Below are 22,843 nucleotides of genomic sequence, written 5' to 3'. Positions count from 1 at the left end.
GGCAGATAACTTTGAAACTATAGAAGGTGATGGTGATTTTGAAGGTGGATAATCTTCAGAATCCTGTCTGTTGAGGATGGATTCTCTTAAACAAAATAAGTCAATGCAATTATTTGAGTACAATTACCATACTGCTCATTTAGTATTACTTATTGTATTCACTGATACTCAGTACTACTTTAAAGGTGAAATTGTAAAAGGAAGATCTGCCCATTTCAGCTATTTATTTTTGATCACAACTGCATCTAAAATGATAGTACCATAGAGTAACAACTATATATTTTTTGCTCAAACATGAGAATTAAAGAATAGTCCAGAAAGAAGACCTTGCAGTCCTTAAGAAAGAAGTATGAAATAAAAGTTTACCAACCTGAAGATCCTGCATGTTCAGACATGTTCCTTTCATCATCTTTAACGCAGCTTCCTCCTTAAAAGGAACACTTCTCATGATGTTTCATTTAGGCGACCAGGCCTTGCATTTCTTTGTTGCATTATTTGCTTTTTTGCACGCATGCCTGTTTTACCCACAGTTAGAGAGACTTCATTAAAATATTCCCAAACTGGGTCCTCTTTTACTGCCTGCTGCCATTATAGGTTTCCCCTTCTTGGTGAGAGCATGGTATGGTAGATCTCAAATCAGTGAGGGCTACACTCAGAAAGACCTCAAGGACTATGGAATATGCTGCTCAAACAGTTTCGCTTTTATTTCTACTGGCCTGTCCCTCCTTTCACATTTATATTCATTCTTTACGTAGAGATGAGAATAGAATGGACCACAAATCAGACGTCAAGAATTATAACATTCGAAAACCAGTTGGAGAACACTTCAATCTCTCTGGTCACTCGATCACAGACCTAAGAGTGGCTATACTTCAACAAAAAGCTTCAAAACAGACTCCAATGAGAGACCGCTGAATTGGAATTAATTTGCAAACTGGATACAATTAACTTAGGCTTGAATAGAGACTGGGAATGGATGAGTCATTCACAAAGTAAAACTATTTCCCCATGGTATTTCTCCCTCCCACCCCACCCCCCACTGTTCCTCTGATATTCTTGTTAACTGCTGGAATTAGCCTACCTTGCTTGTCACCATGAAAGGTTTTCCCTCCTTTCCCCCCCCTGCTGGTGATGGCTTATCTTAAGTGATCACTCTCCTTACAGTGTGTATGATAAACCCATTGTTTCATGTTCTCTGTGTGTGTGTATATAAATCTCTCCTCTGCTTTTTCCACAAATGCATCCGATGAAGTGAGCTGTAGCTCACGAAAGCTTATGCTCTAATAAATTTGTTAGTCTCTAAGGTGCCACAAGTACTCCTTTTCTTTTTGCGAATAGGTAGTTAGAAAGATTAATTTAAATAATCTATGCAGAAGCCCCTGGAATCCCATGAGATTGGGTCCCTAATCCACGAACGGTTGGAACTCATTTACAAAACTTTTCTTAAACATTACATGAATATATTGTCTCATACTATAGAATTAGAATTTATAATCCCTATTCCATGATGAAATACATGATAGCTCAAAGATATCTTAATTAAATCTATCTTTAGATAGGTATTTTTCTCAGTAAGCATTTTATTAAAATCTAATTAAAATAAAAATCGATTTTTAAAAAAAAAATTTTTTTAAAGTCATTGCTTTTTATCCACCCTGCAAATTGGGATAAAAAGACAAAAATTTGAAATGTTTCATGGGAGAGAGAGTCTCTAATTCCATTTTTCAGGAAAACTGAAATGACATTTTTCAGCTTGCTCCTTGGGCTTGCCCAACTTCCTGGGGAGTAAGCAAGAAAGCCAGTCAGGAAGTCTGAGCCCCTGGGAGTCTACCAGATGGACAGCCACAGATCCAGGGAGCCCAGTAACCTGTCAATCAGCCAGTGTGGGAGCAGGCTGCCTGGACAGCCACATGGAGACTGGGAGCTCTCAGTTAGGATTTTCTGATGCAAAATTGAAATATCTCAAAAAAAAATTAGATTTTCTGGAAACAGCATTTCCCATTGGAAAATCATTTCAGCAGAAAATTCCTGACAAGTTCTGTTTCTGACTCATTGTCATACTACTGCTTCCTGCTTGCAGAAATCTGTGGCTTTGTCTAGGCAAGTATGAAAGGTGTGGTGTTAGTTCCAACACATTCTAACCAATACTTGAAAAATTTAATGTAGACAAAAAGAAAAGGAGTACTTGTGGCACCTTAGAGACTAACAAATTTATTTGAGCATAAGCTTTCGTGAGCTACTTCATCGATGAAGTGAGCTGTAGCTCACGAAAGCTTATGCTCAAATACATTTGCTAGTCTCTAAGGTGCCGCAAGTACTCCTTTTCTTTTTGCGAGTACAGACTAACACGGCTGCTACTCTGAAACCTGCCTTAATGTAGACAGGGGACAATGCCTTTAACATGTGTTTAAACGGATTGAGTTAGAGCCTAGTTGGGAAGCCTATGTTTTGGCTTTTAACACCACTCCTTTAAATCTTAGCATAAATACCGATAAATAAGGGTAAAGTGAATGAAAAGATAATTTGCCTTTTAAAAGTACCAATTGTATGTTTGAAAGGCCTTTTTCCTCCCAAATTCCATTTTTTTTCTCTCTCAAAAAGATAAGTGAATGTAATACTTATAAGAGTGATAGATTGACTGCCCTTGTGGCTGAATTCCTCTCTTATCCACCAGTGACAGTAATAGTGTAAGCTTCCTGACACCACTTCATGGACAGGGTTGAGGCCTTAAGAGAAGAGTGATTAGTTTGGTCTTTATGTTCTTCAGTACTTGGTTGCTGTGCTGAGAATGTCAAAAATGATGTAAATTAATATAAGTTTGGATGTTGGTTCCATGAGGTGCATATGTAACCACTAGGCCTTGGCCTGAAACCAGTATTGCATTTCACAGAGCCTCTGTACAGCGGTCAGTGGTTAACATCTGGAACTGGGCTGGATTCCCATCATAAATTAGGTGTGGAAAAACTCTGTGTTCTGTTATTAGAGCCATCTGACCACCAAAATATTAACAATAAAGGGCTGAATTGTGCTGCAGCATGTCCATTGACTTCAACAGAGTTTTCAGATGAAGTGAGAGCATAAGTTTGTTCAGAGTGTTTTAAAGTAATGAAGAATGAGCCATTGATTTTTCACATACAGTAGTTGGTTCAGCCAGGTAATAAGCAGTACTCCCAAAGTGGCTTGTTTTGGGGATATTTTTAGTATCCCAGTAGAATGGGAACAGTGTAGAGCAGTAGTTCTCAAAATTTTTTTCCGCACCACCTGAAAATTGCTGAGGGTCTCGGCGGATCACTTAATGATCTTTCCAAATGTTGTTTGTACTGGTAGCTAACTATAGTAAAACGCTTTGGATATATAAAAAACCCTTAATAATCTTTTTTTCTACAAATAAAAGCACAGAACTCATATTTTAATATCAATAGCCTTACCTTTCTAATGTGACGGATGTGTCCTCTCTCCCTCGCTGCGGCAGCTCCTGAGCTGGGGCTGGGAAGGGGGGAGGTGTGTCTCCCTCTCTCTCCCACCACGGCAGCCCCCAAGCTGGGGCTGGGAAGGAGGAGGGTCTCTCCCCCGAGATAGTAGTCACAGAGCTGAGGCTGGGAAGGAGGGCCTCTCCTCAGCAGCGGCAGCCCTGGAGCGGGGGAAAGTTGCCTCTTTCTCTGGCTGCTGCAGCCCAGCACATCCCAAATCCCCCCCACCCCCTCTTCTCAGCCCACTGCCCCCTCCCATCTACCCCCTATTCTCCTCAAGGCCACCACCTCACCTTACATGTGCGTCTTCTCCAGGGTCCAGGCACCTAATAGTGGAGCCACACACCTGCATGTGTCCACTAATTAGGTGGGTGGCCCTTCATTTTCTCTCGTGTGTGGCTGCCCAGGCCTGCACCTTAGGGGGAACTATCCGCTGACCACCTGAATGGAGTTTGCAGACCATGGATCTCAGTTTGAGAACCTCTGGTATGAAGAAATATGAAATGACATTACTGCTATGTGCAGCGTAAGACTTTAGTATAAGTCTAATCTCTACTCAGGTCAACAGACTTGTTCATTAAGTAGCTGAGTATATGACAAACTTCTCATAAATTAATTGTGGCTTTATTCTTTTATTGTAATCAGACTGATGTGTGTATAACCTCTATTAAATGAGTGCAGCAGAGAGGTGTAGGGTAAAAAAATACCCGTTAATACAACAAGACGGTGAGGAATTTTCCTGGAAAGTTTGAAAATATTGTTTGTTTTTTAAACTCTTCTTGACAATGGAAGTATTGATTAAGGTGTTCTCCATTATTTCAGAAAGTATCAAGGATGTTATTGGGAGGAAGATTAAAATTTCAGTGAAGAAAAAAGTAAAGCTAGAAACCAAGGGAGATAAAGTGGATAACAAAATATTGGTAAGTACAGTATAGTAACTCTAATTAAAGTAGACAAACATTTAGGAGAAGCTCATTTCAGCTATTGTTAAGAAACTAATTATCCCCATGGAAAATTTGTCCACATGTACTCTGAACAATGTTTCACTTGTTTTCTCTATTTCTTGCATTGTGTGTTGAAAACTGTGCATATATCTCTAGGCTATTGGTTAGAATGTCCAATAGGTCATTCTTGTTGTGGTCTGACAAACTATGTGTGACCTATCCCAAAATAAAGGGGACCGTTTAGGATTCCTTGTGTTCCTTAGACTCTCATGGACATCAGTGGGAATTCTGATGATCAAGAAACACAAGATCAAACCTATAAAGAACTGTATCTCTTTTAAGAATTTTAAACTGTGTCAAACGCCTTGTTTCTCTTGAGGCTAGAGACACTGCCAAACAGTGCAACGCTAACACTGTCTAGTCTTTTAAGAGACTAATCTATTATTTGTATTTGTTTGTTTGCATAGGTTGAGGCTACTATATTTGAAAGTAAATGCTCTTGTATGTGACTCTATCATTTCTAAAACTGTCCAGGAGGAAAAAGTAAAGTTAATCTCATTTAAATATATTTCCTGTTTTTCAAGGCTAATATGTCTGTCCTTTTAGATAAGCAGAGAACTGTAGTAATGTGTTGGTACTGGTACATATTCTCCTCTTGCATACTTGGATTTTAAAACAAACAAACAAACAAACAAACAAAAAAACCCCATCACAACCCTTGGGTATTCATTTGCCAGTGTGCTTGATACATACATGTGGGTAGATGCAGAGAAGGATAATGAAGTACAAAGGACTGTAAGAACAGATTTAAAAATTTTGTTAAAGCTAACATTAAAAAGATTATATAATACATAGGTTGGGAAAAGAGTGTCTGTACATCTGGGTATAGTGCTTAAATTATCCACAAATATAAAGTTAATTTTCAAAAGTCATATGATACATAGAGTACATAATCAGCAATAACCCAAATTTAGGTGAATAGATTTAATAATACAGTTTAGATATTAGAATCCGAATACTCGGGTACATCACTCATGAAAGTTGTACAGAGATTTGGTTGTGGAAAGCAAAATACATTAATGAGAAGAGATTTTCCCTCAGTAATTGAGAATTAGGTAGGTTGTCCATTTAGAAAATACAGTCCATGACGAAAGTATTTCAGTTACTTTCCTGACTGTGCTTTACTACTGTAAAATTTTGCAGGATATTTTGAAACAGAATGCACTGCATCAGTAAAGTTATAGATTTGAAAGCTTTGTTGCCAAGAACAGGTTCTTATAGTTGTGTGACAAGAGGCACTGAGTTGGTATTATTTGTGTTTTGGAAACAAGTTTATTTCTTAAATCTAAATGTGTGAATAGTTTGCATTCTGTCTTTATAAAGGATATTGGTTATTCCTGAGCAGTAGTGATGTTGATAATAGTCTATCTTTCTGTGAGGACAACTACTTAAGGAGTTTGAAATATCTTCTGAGTAACATCTGTCCAAGTATCTTTTTATACACAGCTCTAGGACCTACAGTTTCTATTAGGTTGGGAATGTGAATGTTATTGATAGTCACTATTTATTTGAAAGCCATGTTTACAGAGTAGGCTGACAGATTCACTGAAGCAGTAACACTTGATTGACTTTTGACTTGCACAGAATCATTATTGTTATCAATTGCAGAATATACTGTGGAAATATTGTCCACTGTTCAGGATTGATGGAAAATACTCTTTAAAATAAGTGTCAAGATTAGCCTGGGTCTGTGTGAGGCAGGTTGTATATTTTTTTTTCAAGTTTTGTGACTTCATTATGAATTTTTTTTATTTTAAATGTATAAACTTAAATCGTGTCATGTCAGCACAGTGAACGTTTTTATCCACCTACACACAGTACATGGCAGTAAAAAAATGTCAGGTTTTCAACCTGTAAGGGATATTTTGAAAGGACATCAGTAAAACTTCTAAAAATGTGATGACTCAGATAATTTTGTCTCTCTTGAAATCTAGTCTCCTAAGCTCTCAGCTGGTGATTTTAATGTTTTATGACTGGCTAGATCTGCCTCTTTTTTATGAGTTACAAAAGTGTATGAACATTTATATAAAATGTCTCATTCATTGCACAGGATGGACTGTGCTCTGCGGTTAAACCACTGAAGGAGGCTGTGTATGTAGGACCCCTGCCTCGCTTGTTGCAGAATTTGGAAGGTGTATACATATTGCACACTGCCTAGAGGAACTCCACTCAGAGGCATGAACAGAAAAAGGAGCAGAAATAGGCCCCACTGTCACAGAGTGCCACTTTTCCCTGTCCTCCGCTTCATCTTCCTCCTGCTGGTGTGATGGATGGCCATCTCGGCCATTGCCAGGAGGAGGCTGATGAGGTGGTCTTGCGACTGGGTTGGGCCATGGATGAGCTATGCATAAATGAGGAGGTTGGGGGAGAAAGGCAGCCAGAACTGCATAAGAGGTTCTGGAGGAGCTGGAAGAGGGTCTTCAGTCTGACATACATCTAGGTAGGGTAGCCAGAGTCTCCCTCTTGCTGCAGAAAAGGATAGGTGCTGTGGGAGTTTTATGAACAATACATGTATGTGCCTATGATCATGGCTCCACGGAGGAGCCACCAACTAATTATCCCTGGTGGGTCGTGGAACCACAGTGGAGTACAGGCTGGCCCCACTGAGTTCTTCTCCTGCAGGTGGCTGCAGGTCCCGCCATTTTGGTGTGAGGGTTGGGACTGAGGGGCAAGCTAGTGGATGGGTAGGAAGCATGAACACGTATAGATGTTTCCTAGGCATGGTTTGGAGGTAGTCGCCGTCTGGATGTCCATTCAGTCGATTTATTACTTATTGTGGTGGCCAAGGAGGCTCACAGGGATCAGGGTTATGTACTTGTTGTGGTTTCCCGGGAGACAGTGGGCCTAAGCCCACCTATAGCTAAAGACCTTACCCTTTAACCACTGAGGAGGGGCCAGGGAACCCAAGGCATGACTGAATACTGGGGACAATAAATGAAAAAACAGTAATGGGAGTGAAGATCATAAGGTATAAATCAGGGATAGGTCCGCCCAAAACTAAAAGCCTGCCCCTTCAGCCAAGGGGGCGGAACCACTGATACCAGGCTACTAGTGACTTCTCAGGACAACAAATAAAAAATGGTGGTATCGGGAGTGAGGTCAAAGGTTATTAATGAAGGCTCCAGAGGGGGACACCAAGCAGAGAACCCCAGACAGCACCCACTGCTCCTTATAGGTGTCTAATGAGTCAGTGGACTCTGTGTGGAGGCATGAATGGACAAGGGAATGGAAATAGGCCCAACAGAACACCTCTCCTCCCCCGTCCAGGTTCCTCCTCCTGCTATGATGGATGGCTGACTTGGCCAGTATCAGAAGGAGGTTGATGAGGAGGTCTTGTGACTTTGTGGGGCCATGGATGGAGTGTGCTAGGACAGGAACTGTGGGGAGAAGAACAGCCAGAACCTCAGTAAGGGGTTCTGGAGGAGTTGGAAGAGGGGCTGCAACCTGACGCAGTGTGCTGGGGTCTCCCTTTTGCCACAGAAAGTACAAGTGTCAAGAGTTTATGAACCACCACATGATGTCCCTGGTGAGCTGTGGTACCAGAGTTGAGTACAGACTGGGTCCACCGGGGTTCTTTGCCCTCCTTAGGTGGCAACAGGTCCCATGTTGCTTGGTACTGGGGTAGGCTGTGAGGGTGAGAAAGTGAATAGTGTGAAGCGTGAGTGCATACAGATGTTTCCTGGATGTGGTTCGGAAGTGGACTGGCTGTTTGTCATTCAACCGACTTAGGTTGCATGTCAGGGTGGCCAGGGAGGCTCACAACAATCAGGATTGTAAAGGCAGAGGCTTGCAAAAAGAGAAGAGATGGTTTCCTGGTTCAGGCAGTTTGCTGCCCTGGGAAACTGGACCTTATCCTTCTCCAGCCACAGAGTTGCTGTGTGATGCTGGGTAAGTTATTAAAACCAAACTTTTCCCAGGTGGTAACTAATGGTGTGTTCCTCTTGCTGAGGTTTCATTTGCAGAAATTCTGAGCACTCTGCAACCAAAATCAATGAGAGCTGTATTGTGAACATAAAAATCACGATTTAATGGTAAGTAATCTAAAAAATCAAGTACTAGCCACCCCAAATTGGGCACCCAAAATTAATGGACATATTATACCTTAATCTCTTTATGCCTCAGTTCTAATAGTGTGCAATGAGGAGAAAATAAAATATTAAATGGCTGCTCATTTAGTTGAGCACCATCCATCCTTTGCACTGAATGAGTCAGAGTCCTGTAGAAAAAATGTGTTCATGAAATTAAAAAACATAACATAATATATGGGCACAAGGGGGCTAAACATTGTGGTGCTATTTGTAGAACTGTGACTGTTACAACAGCAAGTATGGCACTCCCTCAGATGTAGGCTTTTCTTATCCACAGTGAATCCACATTTGAATATAAACTGATAGACTTTTAAGGACAGAAGGGACCATCATGATCATCTGGGAGACTTTAACTTCCCAGATATAGACTGGAGGACCAGTGCTAGTAATAATAATAGGGCTCAGATTTTCCTAGATGCGATAGCCTGATGGATTCCTTCATCAAGTAGTTGCTGAATCGACTAGAGGGGATGCCATTTTTAGATTGTAATTTTGGTGAGTAGAGAGGACCTCAAAGAAGAAATGGTTGTAGCGGGGACAATCTTGGCTCAAGTGATCATGATCTAATTCAGTTCAACTAAATGGGAAGGATTAACAAAATAAATCTGCAACTAGAGTTTTTGATTTCAAGAGGACTGACTTTCAAAAATTAAGGAAATTAGTTAAGGAAGTGGATTGGACTGAAGAACTTATGGATCTAAAGGTAGAGGAGTCCTGGGATTACTTTAAATCAAAGCTGCAGAAGCTATCGGAAGCCTGTATCCCAAGAAAGGGAAAAAAATTCATAGGAAGAGTGTAGACCAAGCTGGATGAGCAAGCATCTTAGAGAGGTGATTAAGAAGAAGCAGAAAGCATACAGGGAGTGGAAGATGGGAGGGATCAGCAAGGAAAGCTACCTAACTGAGGTCAGAACATGTAGGGATAAAGTGAGACAGGCTAAAAGTCGAGTAGAGTTGGACCTTGCAAAGGGAATTAAAACCAATAGTAAAAGGTTCTATAGCCATATAAATAAGAAGAAAACTAAGAAGGAAGAAGTGGGGCCGCTTAACACTGAGGATGGAGTGGAGGTTCAAGATAATCTAGGCATGCCCCAATATCTAAACAAATACTTTGCCTCAGTCTTTAATAAGGCTAAAGAGGATCTTAGGGATAATGGCAGCATGACAAATGAGAATGAGGATATGGAGGTAGATATTCCCATATCTGAGGTAGAAGCGAAACTGAAACAGCTTAATGGCAGAACTTTGTGACTTTGTCCTGACCCATAACTATTTCACATTTGGTGACAATGTATACCTTCAAATCAGCGGCACTGCGATGGGTACCCGCATGGCCCCACAGTATGCCAACATTTTTATGGCTGACTTAGAACAACGCTTCCTCAGCTCTCGTCCCCTAATGCCCCTACTCTACTTTGCCGCCTACATTGATGACATCTTCATCATCTGGACCCATGGAAAAGAAGCTCTTGAGGATCCCACCATCACCTCAGCCTGACTAGTCCACACAAGATCCACTTCCTGGACACTACAGTGCTAATAAGCGATGGGCACATAAACACCAACCTATATCGGAAACCTACTGACCGCTATTCCTACCTACATGCCTCTAGCTTTCATCCAGATCATACCACTCGATCCATTGTCTACAGCCCAAGCGCTACGATATAACCGCATTTGCTCCAACCCCTCAGACAGAGACAAACACCTACAAGATCTATATCTGCATTTCCTACAACTCAATACCCACCTAACTGAAGTGAAGAACAGCATATTGACAGAGCCAGAAGAGTACCCAGTCCAGTCACCTACTACAGGACAGGCCCAACAAAGGAAACAACAGAACGCCACTAGCCATCACCTTCAGCCCCCAACTAAAACCTCTCCAACGCATCATCAAGGATCTACAACCTATCCTGAAGGCGAGCCATCGCTCTCTCAGATCTTGGGAGATAGACCAGTCCTTGCTTACAGACAGCCCCCCAATCTGAAGCAAATACTCACCAGCAACCACACACCACACAACAGAACCACTAACCCAGGAACCTATCCTTGCAACAAAGCCCGTTGCCAACTCTGTCCACATATCTATTCAGGGATACCATCATAGGGCCTAATCACATCAGCCACACTATCAGAGGCTCGTTCACCTGCGCATCTACCAATGTGATATATGCCATCATGTGCCAGCAATGCCCCTCTGCCATGTACATTGGCCAAACTGGACAGTCTCTACGTAAAAGAATGAATGGACACAAATCAGACGTCAAGAATTATAACATTCAAAAACCAGTTGGAGAACACTTCAATCTCTCTGGTCACTCGATCACAGACCTAAGAGTGGCTATACTTCAACAAAAAGCTTCAAAAACAGACTCCAACGAGAGACTGCTGAACTGGAATTAATTTGCAAACTGGATACAATTAACTTAGGCTTGAATAGAGACTGGGAATGGATGAGTCATTACACAAAGTAAAACTATTTCCCCATGGTATTTCTCCCCCCCACCCCACCCCCCACTGTTCCTCTGATATTCTTGTTAACTGCTGGAATTAGCCTACCTGCTTGTCACCATGGAAGGTTTTCCTCCTTTCCCCCCCCTGCTGTTGGTGATGGCTTATCTTAAGTGATCACTCTCCTTACAGTGTGTATGATAAACCCATTGTTTCATGTTCTCTGTGTGTGTGTATATAAATCTCTCCTCTGTTTTTTCCACCAAATGCATCCGATGAAGTGAGCTGTAGCTCACGAAAGCTTATGCTCTAATAAATTTGTTAGTCTCTAAGGTGCCACAAGTACTCCTTTTCTTTTTGCGAATACAGACTAACACGGCTGCTACTCTGAAATCTCCCTCTCCTATATCTATCCCTCTGATATATTTATAGAGAGCAATCATATCTCCTGGTCAGTAGGTTTCCGATATAGGGTGGTGGTTATGTGACCATCGCTTATTAGCACTGTAGTGTCCAGGAAGTGGATCTCTTGTGTGGACTAGTCCAGGCTGAGGTTGATGGTGGGATTCCTCAAGAGCTTCTTTTCCATGGGTCCAGATGATGAAGATGTCATCAATGTAGCGCAAGTAGAGTAGGGGCATTAGGGGACGAGAGCTGAGGAAGCGTTGTTCTAAGTCAGCCATAAAAATGTTGGCATACTGTGGGGCCATGCGGATACCCATCGCAGTGCCGCTGATTTGAAGGTATACATTGTCCCCAAATGTGAAATAGTTATGGGTGAGGAAAAAGTCACAAAGTTCAGCCACCAGGTTAGCCGTGACAGTATCGGGGATACTGTTCCTGACGGCTTGTAGTCCATCTTTGTGTGGAATGTTGGTGTAGAGGGCTTCTACATCCATAGTGGCTAGGATGGTATTTTTAGGAAGATCACCAATGGACTGTAGTTTCCTCAGGAAGTCAGTGGTGTCTCGAAGATAGCTGGGAGTGCTGGTAACGAAGGGCCTGAGGAGGGAGTCTACATAGCCAGACAATCCTGCTGTGAGGGTGCCAATGCCTGAGATGATGGGGCGTCCAGGATTTCCAGGTTTATGGATCTTGGGTAGCAGATAGAATACCCCAGGTCGGGGTTCTAGGGGTGTGTCTGTGCGGATTTGTTCAATTATTTAAGCTTAGTACCAATTTGGACACAAGAACAAATGGGTATAAACTGGCCACCAGGAAGTTTAGACTTGAAATTAGACGAAGGTTTCTAACCATCAGAGGAGTGAAGTTTTGGAATAGCCTTCCAAGGGAAGCAGTGGGGGCAAAAGATCTATCTGGTTTTAAGATTCTACTCGACAAGTTTATGGAGGAGATGGTATGATGGGATAATGTGATTTTGGTAAGTAATTGATCTTTAAATATTCAGGGTAAATAGGCCTAATCCCATGAGATGGGATATTAGATGGATGGGATCTGAGTTACCCAGGAAAGAATTTTCTGTAGTATCTGGCTGGTGAATCTTGCCCATATGCTCAGGGTTTAGCTGATTGCCATATTTGGGGTCGGGATGGAATTTTCCTCCAGGGCAGATTGGAGAGGCCCTGGAGTTTTTTCGCCTTCCTCTGTAGCATGGGGCATGGGTGACTTGAGGGAGGCTTCTCTGCTCCTTGAAGTCTTTAAATCATTATTTGAGGACTTCAGTAGCTCAGACATAGGTGAGGTTTTTCGTAGGAGTGGGTGGGTGAGATTCTGTGGCCTGCGCTGTGCAAGAGGTTGGACTAGATGATCAGAATGGTCCCTTCTGACCTTAGTATCTATGAATCTAGTAATCTGACCTCCTGCACATCACAGGCCACAGAATCTCACCCACCCACACCTGTAATAGGCCCATAACCTCTGGCTGAATTACTGAAGTCCTCAAATCTTGATTTAAAGACTTCAAGTTACAGAGAATCTACCATTTATTCTTGTTCAAATCAACAAGTGACCTGTGCACCATACTGCAGAGGAAGGCAAAAAAACCCCAGGGTCTCTGCCAATCCGACCTGGGGAAAAATTCCTTCCTGACCCCAAATATGGCAGTCCGTTAGATCATGAGCATGTGGGTGAAACCCACCAGCCAGAAACCTGGGAAAGCATTCTCTGTAGTACTCAGAGCCCTCCCTGTCAACTGTCACTATTGGAGACATTTGCTAATAGCAGTCGCAGATGGGCATATGCCATTGTAGGCAATCTCATAAGACCATCCCCTCCATAAATTTACAAGCTCAGTCTTGAAACACGTTAGTTTTTTGCCCCCACTACTCTTCTTGTAAGGCTGCTCCAGAACTTCACTCCTCTGATGGTTAGAAATCTTTGTCTAGTTTCAAACCTATACTTGATTGCCAGTTTATATCCATTTTTTTTTTTTTAATCAGCATTGGCCCTTACCTTAAATAACTCCTCTTCCTCCCCGGTGTTTCTGTCTCTGGTGTATTTATAGAGAGCAATCGTACTCCCCTCACCCTTCATTTGGTTAATCTAAACAAGCCAAGATTCTTAAGTCTCCTCTGTAAGGTGGGTTCTCCATTTCTCTGATTATCCTAATAGCCCTTCTCTGCACCTGTTCTAGTTTTGAATTCATCTTAAGCATGGGAGGCCAGAATTGCTCACAGTGTTCCAGATGAGGTCTCACCAGTCCCTTGTACAATGGTACTAACACTGCGCTGTCTGGACTGGAAATACCTCACCTGATGCATTTTAGGATTGCATTAACCTTTTTCACAGCCACGTCACATTGGCAGCTCATAGTCATCCTGAGATTGACCAATACACCCAAGTCTTTCTCCTCCTCTGTTGTTTTCAGCTGATATATTGCCAAATTATAGCAAAAAATTATGGTTGTCAGGCCCTAAGTGCATGACTTTGCATTATTAAATGTCATCCCAGTTCTGTTATTTCAGTTATTGTCCAAAGATTGTCCAAATCTTTTTTGTATGATATTCTGGTCATTTTTCATATTGGCAATCCTCCCAAGTTTGTCTCATCTGCAGATTTTATTAGAACACTCTTCTAGAGCTCAGGAAGCTTAGTAGCTTATTCTTTCATCACCAAAATTGGTTCCAACAAAAGATATTACCTCACCACCTTGTCTCTCTCAAGTAGGGTGACCAGATAGCAAATGTGGAAAATCAGGATGGGAGTAGGGGGTCACCCTATTCTCAAGTCACGTAATAATGAGTATGTGATAATTATGTTAAATGTGAAGGTTCTTTTAGGATAATACTGTTCCTCTCGGTTTCCCTGGAACTGAACCTTATGACAGCTGTTAGTGCATGCCTATGAGGATGAAAGGAAAGTAGGAGTCAGTTTGTTTTTTGTTTGTTTTTGTTAAGTTTTATGTTTTGTTGGTTTTGTGGCTGTGATTGGTTGGTTGTTTTTGGTGTGTTGTGTTTCGGTAGTTGTGGTTGTTGGGGTTTTTGGTTGTTTTTTGTGTTTTGGATATTTGACTCGAGAATAGATGATTGCATGAGCAATTTGTGAGTGTAGCCTTATGATTACACCAGAATAGCAGCTCATTTGCATTTTCTTTCTTCTCGTTGTGGGCACCAGACATACGTGAGAGTGAGCAATTAGCACTCATTTATTCTTAACGCACACCAAGTATTTATTTCTGTGCTATCACTCAGACTTGCACACACTCCTGTCTGTGTTCTGGAGAGTGAAAATGTAAACAAAAGCTGATCTCTAGTGCTTCATTTTGCTACTTTAAAAGTAGGGAATAAAAATGGGTAGGAATTCAGTCTGTGTCCAAATGGTTCATAGAATCTCTCTATTGATTTTTCTCAACACAGAAAACTCAAATGCACCACAAAACCAATTATAGACCTAAGATACATCCATGATATTTTAATCCTCTGGCCAGACACCCTAAACACCCTCAGATTTCCACCACAACTTCAGCAATCACCACCACCCATCCATCAAACTTCCTCTAGAACACTCGGTATCAACTTCCTGGACACCATAATGAGCAATGGAATTGTATGGACAACTATATACAGGAAACCCATGGATCACCACAATCACCTCATACATTCCATGTAATCACTCCAAACAACCAAGAAATCTGTTACCTACAGCCAGGCACTCAGATACTACAGAATATGTTCTGAGGAGAAAGTCTGACACTTTAATAGATTTAAAACTACCTTCACCAAACAAGAATACACCACCAGAGAAGTAGATTGCATCATGGAATGGGCCATCGAAATACTCTGAGAATACCTAGTTCAGTACAGAAAATAATATACCTCTGACTGTACACCTCTAGTTGTTATCTGCCACCCCATATTTGAACCCATATAGGGTATCATTAGGCAATTACAACCCCTCCTCGACGGGGATCCCATCCTGAAATAAATCTTTTGGCCTTCAGACAACATCCCCAGCCTCACCCAACTCAGCATCAGAAACAAGTTTCCCACAGACCAGGAACACATGAACTCAAAGTGGCCCCAGTCCTTGCCATAACAGATGGGAAGCCTGTAGACCTACCTCCACTGCTATGAAGATCAATATACCGCATAACACACTTTCAAGATCCATGAGTTCTATGTATGCCTTCACGTGTATCTCATCCAATGCACTAAATCACACAATACAATGTGGGTGAAATGAGACGACCACTGTGCTCTTGAATGAACTCTCACAGAAAAATGCTAAAAGAAAAAAACAACATATCCACAGGTGAATGCTTTTCACAAAGTGATCACTCTGTCTGTCTGACCTCTCAGTCCTCATCCTCAAAGGAAATCTCCAAAACACCTTCAAAAGATGACCTGGAGCTTAAATTTCATAACTTTGGTAACTCATCTAAAAATCCTGGGTTTAATAAAGGCACTTGACTTATGGCTTATTATAAGAATCTGTAATGAACTAACTACTTTTTTGTGTGTCTGACTGCAGAGACGTTAACTGACCACTTTGCCTTGAATGGTCTCTTATAATACATGTTAACTACTTACATTAAACAATCTATTCCACCTTGTATTTAGCTTGTGACCACTAAGGGTATGTCTACACTACGAAATTAGGTCGAATTTATAGAAGTCGATTTCTTAGAAAGTGATTTTATGCAGTTGATTGTGTGTCCCCACTAAGCGCATTAAGTCAGTGGAGTGTGTCCACAGTACCAAGACTAGCGTCGACTTTCAGAGCGTTGCACTGTGGGTAGCTATCCCACAGTTTCCACAGTCTCTGCCGCCCATTGGAATTCTGGGTCAAGCTCCAATGCTGATGGGGAAAAACATTGTCACGGGTGGTTTTGGGTACGTGTCGTCAGTCGCCCCTCCATCAGTGAAAGCAACGGCAGACAATCGTTTCGTGTCTTTTTTTTCTATGTGGGTGCCATACTGCTTTCAGCATACCATGTAGTAGGACTGCAAACCACCGTCCTCAAACAACCGCTTCTGCTTCCACTCTGCTCTCTTGGTGGTCTTGCAGGGCTGCTTCCGCTGCAACTCTGCTCTGCTGCTCTTGTCTCGCCATACCACAGCAAGCGTGCAGCCCACTCAGCTGTTGTGTCCTGGCAGCAGACGGTGCAGTAGGTCTGCAAAACTGGTCATCCAACCACTGCTTCCCTTGCAACTCTGCTCTCCTGCAGACGCCATACCACGGCAAGCATGGAGCCCGCTTAGATCACTGCGGCAGTTAATGAGCATTGTAAACACCTTGCGCATTATCATGCAGTATATGCAGAACCAGAACCTGCAAAAGCAGGTGAGGAGACGATGGCAGCACGGTGACAAGAGTGATGAGGACATGGACAAAGACTTCTCTCAAAGCATGGGCCCCGGCAATTTGGCCATCCTGCTGGCAATGGGGCAGGCTCATGCCGTGCAACGCTGATTCTTGGCTCGGGAAACAATCACAGACTGGTGGGACCGCTTAGTGTTGCAGGTCTGGGACGATTCCCAGTGGCTGCGAAACTTTTGCATGAGTAAGGGCACTTTCATGGAACTTTGTGACTTGCTTTCCCCTGCCCTGAAGTGCAAGAATACCAAGATGAGAACAGCCCTCACAGTTGAGAAGCGAGTGGCGATAGCCCTGTGGAAGCTTGCAATGCCAGACAGCTACCGGTCAGTCGGGAATCAATTTGGAGTGGGCAAATCTACTGTGAGGGCTGCTGTGATACAAGTCGCCAACGCAATCACTGAGCTGTTGATATCAAGGGTAGTGACTGTGGGAAATGTGCAGGTCATAGTGGATGGCTTTGCTGCAATGGGATTCCCTAACTGTGGTGGGGCGATAGACGGAACCCATATCCTTATCTTGGGACCGGATCACCAAGGCAGCCAGTACGTAAACCGAAAGGGGTACTTTTCAATGGTGCTGCAAGCAGGAGTCCATGCACAGGTGTGGGGTAGTTGTAGGGGCACCCTCTAGGATTGCATGCAACTCATCATAGAAGCGGCATGTTTGGGGCTGTGACCCCAAGCGGGTGTTTGCCTCTTGGGTTTTCTGGTAGGCTTGACTAGGCTCCTTAAGTTTCACGCAGCACTGTTGTGGGTTCCTGTGATAGCCTCTGTCCTTCATGCCCTTGGAGATTTCCCCCCCCCCCCCCAAATATTTTGGCATTTCATCTTTTGGAACGGAGTTCTGATGGCATGGATTCGTCTTCCCATACAGCGATCAGCACCTCCCGTTTGGTCCACGCTGGAGCTCTTTTGTGATTCTGGGACTCTATGGTCATCTCTGCTGATGAGCTCTTTTTGGCCACTGTGGTGTGACCACGCAGGAAATAAAATTCAAAAGTTTGCGGGGCTTTTCCTGTGTAGCTGGCCAGTGCATCCGAGTTGAGAGTGCTGTCCAGAGCAGTCACAATGGAGCACTGTCTGGTTGCTCCCAGAGGCCAATAGTGTCGAATTGCATCCACACTAACCCAAATTCGACCCAGCGATGTTGATTTCAGCACTAATCCTCTCGTTGGGGAGGAGTACAGAAATCTATTTTAAGAGCCCATTAAGTTGACAAAAATGGCTTCGTTGTGTGGACGGGTGCAGGGTGAAATAGATCTAACGCAGCTAATTTCGACCTAAATTCGTAGTGTAGACCAGGGCTCATTCTTTCCCAGACCTGAAGAAGAGCTTTGTATAAGCACAAAAGCTTCTCTCTTTCACCAACAGAAATTGGTCCAATAAAAGATATTACCTCACCCGCCTTGTCTCTACAATAACACTATCCTTTTTAAACAATCATGCCCTCTTCCCGCATACTGTATTGAGTGTTGTTAATATATCCAAGAGTAAAGGGTATAGCTTCATCTTGTGTCTAAGGCTACGTCTACACTAGACAGTTTACAGTGTAGGCATAGACTAAGTGTTCCAAACAACACAATCCGATAAAGCAAATTTAACATCTTTCTTTGTATTGTTTTATAGGGATCATAGATGATAGAGATGGGAATGACTTTGAAACTCATATTGTCCCTATCCTGGGTCCCCATGCTGTATTGTTTCCTAGAGTCTGTTGCTTAGTGGATTTTTGTTTTTGTTTGTTTGTTCCCCCAGGAGTCTGCTTTTTAAATATTCTAAGCAATAGGCTTCCATCATTTCACGGGAAGACTATTTCATGGCCTAGTAGACATTACTATTAGGAACATGAAGGGTAAATACTAGGAAACCTTTTTTTAACTAAGAACAATTGAATAAAATTATATCCTGATGTAAATAATTCCTTCTCTCATTGGTGATCACAATAAATAACCCTTACAAGGTTCTTAAAAGTTGCCAGCATAGTAAATTATTCTTTAGAGGATATCACATAGCCAAGATCTGTCTTGTGGTTTATGGCATTTTGTTTATATATTTCTTTTCAAAATTAAGGTATCCCATATTTGGTTCTGTGTTTTCTTTAGGTGAATCATAATGCATTTGTAATGTCTGGGTGGTATCTGGCTCTCACTCATCCCCCTCCCCTGCATTATTGCTCTCTTCTACTTGCTGACAGATGTGTACAGGCAGCCCCCTCACATCTCTTTCCAGCACACCCTATTTCTAGGAGGGGAGTAGCACAACTTTGCTTCTCTTAACCCCCTCCGAATAAGAAGGAAGGGATTCCTGGTTAACTCTTTGACCAGCCCTCAGCTGGTGTTAATTGGCATAGTTCCTCTGACTGCAATAGAGGTACATCAGTTTATTCTAGCTGAATTTCCTTACCATTTTTCTGAGATGCTGGCTGCTCTGCTGCTTACTCTACCTAGTCCAGGGCTAAGGAATTGTGAGGATGACCCTTTTAAAAACATCTGTGTCATGGCATTTCATTCCAGTTCTTCCGTTCCTCTCGTACGCCATCTACAGAGAAACTCTTCCACTTGCCCTACTGAGGAGCAGGCAAACAGGTTCAACTTCTAGCTTACCGGGACTAGGCTACATACAGTTTTTGTACCAATTTAACTGTTATAGCAATGGAAATAGTTAAATTGTTGTAAACCCTTAGTGTGGACACAATTGTATCTATATAGAGTGTTTAATTTTAATATCTTATTTTAGTCATTGTTTAACATAGATTACTAGCTGTAATGATTTCTAAACTGAAATGGTATGCAAAAACTGTAATATCTTCAGTTGATGACAGTATTCAGAAGACTCATTTTTATTAAAGTGAAATAAAAGCTGGTATATATTGTCTGACATCACACTTCCAGCAGGAGAATGAACATGTGTGTAAAAGCTTTGAAACCCTGCTTCAAGCTGCCAGTTTTCTGAGTAACATGAATAGGCTTCAACACAACTCTGTTGTTCCTAGTCCATTGCAGCATGTGTTGGAGTCTCTCTGATTCCACACCATAAATAATGGACAGTGTTGTTCATGGGATTTAATTAGAAGCGGAGAGGTAGTGGTGTTTCTGAGACACACCTCCAACTGTTCCAGCATTCGATTTTATTGGTAAATATTCATGCAGAGCACATAATCTTCCTCCAAACTGTAGGATGATATTAAATAATTAACTGTTATCCCAAATCTTAGTACCCTAAGGCAAATAGTTACCATTGGACCCTGACTGGAAAGTCAGGTGACAGGATCTGAATATTGAACTGTTGTTTCTAGAGTGCCTGATTCTGACACCTTTCAATAGCATCTTTCCAAGCAAGCAGCTGCATTGATATCTGTGAATAAGGCTGGCTGAATGGAGCTCATAGTGAACGTTGCAACATGATTGCATAAAAGCCAGAGGATGGAGTAGAAAAAAATAATTTTATTGCCAGTTTCTTCTCTCCAATTCTCTCCCAACTGGTGGTGGTTTTTTTTTTTTTTTTAAAGGCTTTTTTTTTTAATGGGCCGTGCACTTGTTGTTATCTGGCTTGAAACGACTTAATGTAAAAATCTGTACTTGTCTTGCATGAAGTCATGGTGCACTTTACTGAAAGTGATGTGGAAGACGCACTAAGCTTGAACTAGGCCTCTAGGTTCACTAACTGAACAAGTTAGTGCAGCATACCATGAAAAATGCCTTTTGTTGCTCTGAGCCACTTTCTTCAGTCGTTGTGGCAGGAAAAATAGGGAGGGGCACTCAATGTCTAGTTTTTAGTAAAATATTTACTGTACATTGCCTGCTGTTCTTATCCATTTTTTCTAGTGGTGGTGGTATTTTAATGCCGTATGAAGTAATTAAATGCCAAGGATATTAAAAGTAGTTCTTAAACGTAATTGATGCTGCTAAATGTTCTTCATACTGATAATAGAAGTCCCCAAGCTGATTTCTGCTCTTGTAGAGTCTGTCTAATCTCTCTGCATTTTTAAAGTACCCGTCCCTGTAGGTGCTACTAGTGTCCTCTATATTAGTAAGGGCTTTTGGATTCCTTTGTAACTTTTAAATTGGCAAAGGATTACTAAAATGGAAATATTAAGGGCCAGATTCTGATGACTCTATACACACCTTCAGAAGTACCTTATTCCTCAGCTAGTCCCAGTGAAATCAATTGCTGAGTAAGATACTGCTCATGGTAAGGGTATCTGAATATGGCCCAAAAGGAAGACAGCTGGAAAATTCATTAATCTTTCGATTTCAATGACGACAAAATGAGGTGAGAAGCAATAAGCTAGTGCAAAGCTGGGGGAGCTTGCCAGGGCCTGTGCCTATGAGTGAAGTTACAGAAGACAGGGAGAGATCAGGCTTTCCTGTTCACAAATGTGTAGTAAAATCACCTCGTACTGAGAGAAGCTTGGAATGCAGCAAGCAAAGTCACAGTAATGTCATAGAGACTTGGGCAGAAGGTTCTGGAAGAGTGATGTAGGGCGGGATGAGAGCAAGGGGGAGACATGGACTCTATTTTCCTGCTCTAATATAAAAACACTTAGTGCGTATATAGTGCTGTTATTCTTCAGAGTGTCTCGCAAACATTGATTAATCTTGACAATACTCCTGTGTAAGCGAGGCTCACAGCTGATACAAATTAAGTGTGTGCATGTGCACGTGCGTGTAAATATTTTTTGCTGGAGTAGATAGTTTTGAAAACTACATTAAAACATGTTGCCACCATAAACTGACTTCAAATACAGCTGGCTGATCTGGATGGGGCCAAAGCAATTTAAAACCTTGTGTTTAAGACTCCCGGAACCTGTTTGTGCTTTTTGGAACCATTTTATGATGTCACTTTATTCAGTCTATCTGATCAACTGCATTGGGAAGTCATGTTCTACCCCTATTTTCAAATGCATCATCTTCTCCTGTAGTGAGAACAGGACCTTGGATATGAAGAATGTGGGACATCTAGTTTCTTTTCCCAGAATGAATGTAATTATGACCCTTATTGCATACAATCTGAATATCACCCCTCAGAAAGGATTCGGTGTCTTCATTTTTAATTCTTGCTTGGCTAAATTTGGGTTTTGTGTTAGTATGGGAAGGAGGCATAGCTCAGTGGTTTGAGCATTGGCCTGCTAAACCAGGGTTGTGAGTTCAATCCTTGAGGGGGCCATTTGGGATCTGGGGCAAAAATTGGGGATTGGTCTTGCTTTGAGTAGGGGTTGGACTAGATGACCTCCTGAGGTCCCTTCTAACCCTGATATTCGATGATTCTATTCTTTTTCACACTTTTTCATATTTGTGCCCAGTATGAAGTCTGAACAGCTGATTGTCTTGGAGAGCGTGCTTTAATCTGTAACTGACTGACTGACAAAGAAAAGTATTTAACCTTGGCTTTGATTCAGGGAGAAAGCTTTTTTGGTTTCAACAGTGAAAAGAAGAGAGTGGCTTTTTTTTCTCTAATGTAAAACATTAAAAATGCTAACACTGCTATTTCTCAACTTTAAATGTTGTCATTTGTACATGGAAGTTTGAAAGCTTTTAGGTGGCTGTAAGATTAATTCTAACATTGAATCTACTTTGCTGTTTAATTCATTGTTCAGATATGACCTCTGCTAATACATTCTCTGGAACATGCACTTTCCTAGTCCAGGAAGCAGCCTTTAGCAATAACTTACATATATAAAGGAGTTATTTAACTAAGTAAATACTTCATTGTAGGCCTCTTTAGGGTGAGTATTTTTTCCACTGAAACACATAGTTTACCAAAAGTACAAACTGTAATGCTGAGTGACATTATCTTAATATTCCAAATGGAATATTATCTTTTGAAATCTATCCCATATAGGTCACTAAATTGAGCTCCTGTGGTTTGTACATGTTAGAAAGTCTGTTAAATCAAAATGTTATGGATTTTGTGTGCCACTTTCATGAACGTTGCTTAAAGCTGCTTTAGATGGAGGGTGTCTGGTGTGATAGACATTTTGAGTGGTTTTGGTGAGGAAATCTGGCGCTCTTCCTGGAGGAAAGTCTTTCAGATTCACTTGTGGGTCTGTCT

At 41.8% G+C, this 22,843-nt stretch overlaps 1 protein-coding gene across 7 annotated transcripts in view; it reads left to right on the top strand.

Annotated features, from left to right (window-relative positions):
• CARMIL1 (capping protein regulator and myosin 1 linker 1) overlaps nt 1-22,843 on the top strand; it is a 251,772-nt gene that overhangs the window by 5,485 nt on the left and 223,444 nt on the right. For all 7 annotated transcript variants that reach the window (XM_038392027.2, XM_038392029.2, XM_038392028.2 and 4 more), the window contains exon 2: nt 4,293-4,390. In XM_038392027.2, the coding sequence (XP_038247955.1) occupies nt 4,293-4,390 (98 nt within the window). The remainder of the gene's footprint in view (nt 1-4,292; nt 4,391-22,843) is intronic.

This window comes from Dermochelys coriacea, chromosome 2 (genome assembly GCF_009764565.3).
Source record: "Dermochelys coriacea isolate rDerCor1 chromosome 2, rDerCor1.pri.v4, whole genome shotgun sequence".
Taxonomy (NCBI): domain Eukaryota; kingdom Metazoa; phylum Chordata; order Testudines; family Dermochelyidae; genus Dermochelys; species Dermochelys coriacea.
This window is presented reverse-complemented; position numbering and strand designations above follow the sequence as displayed.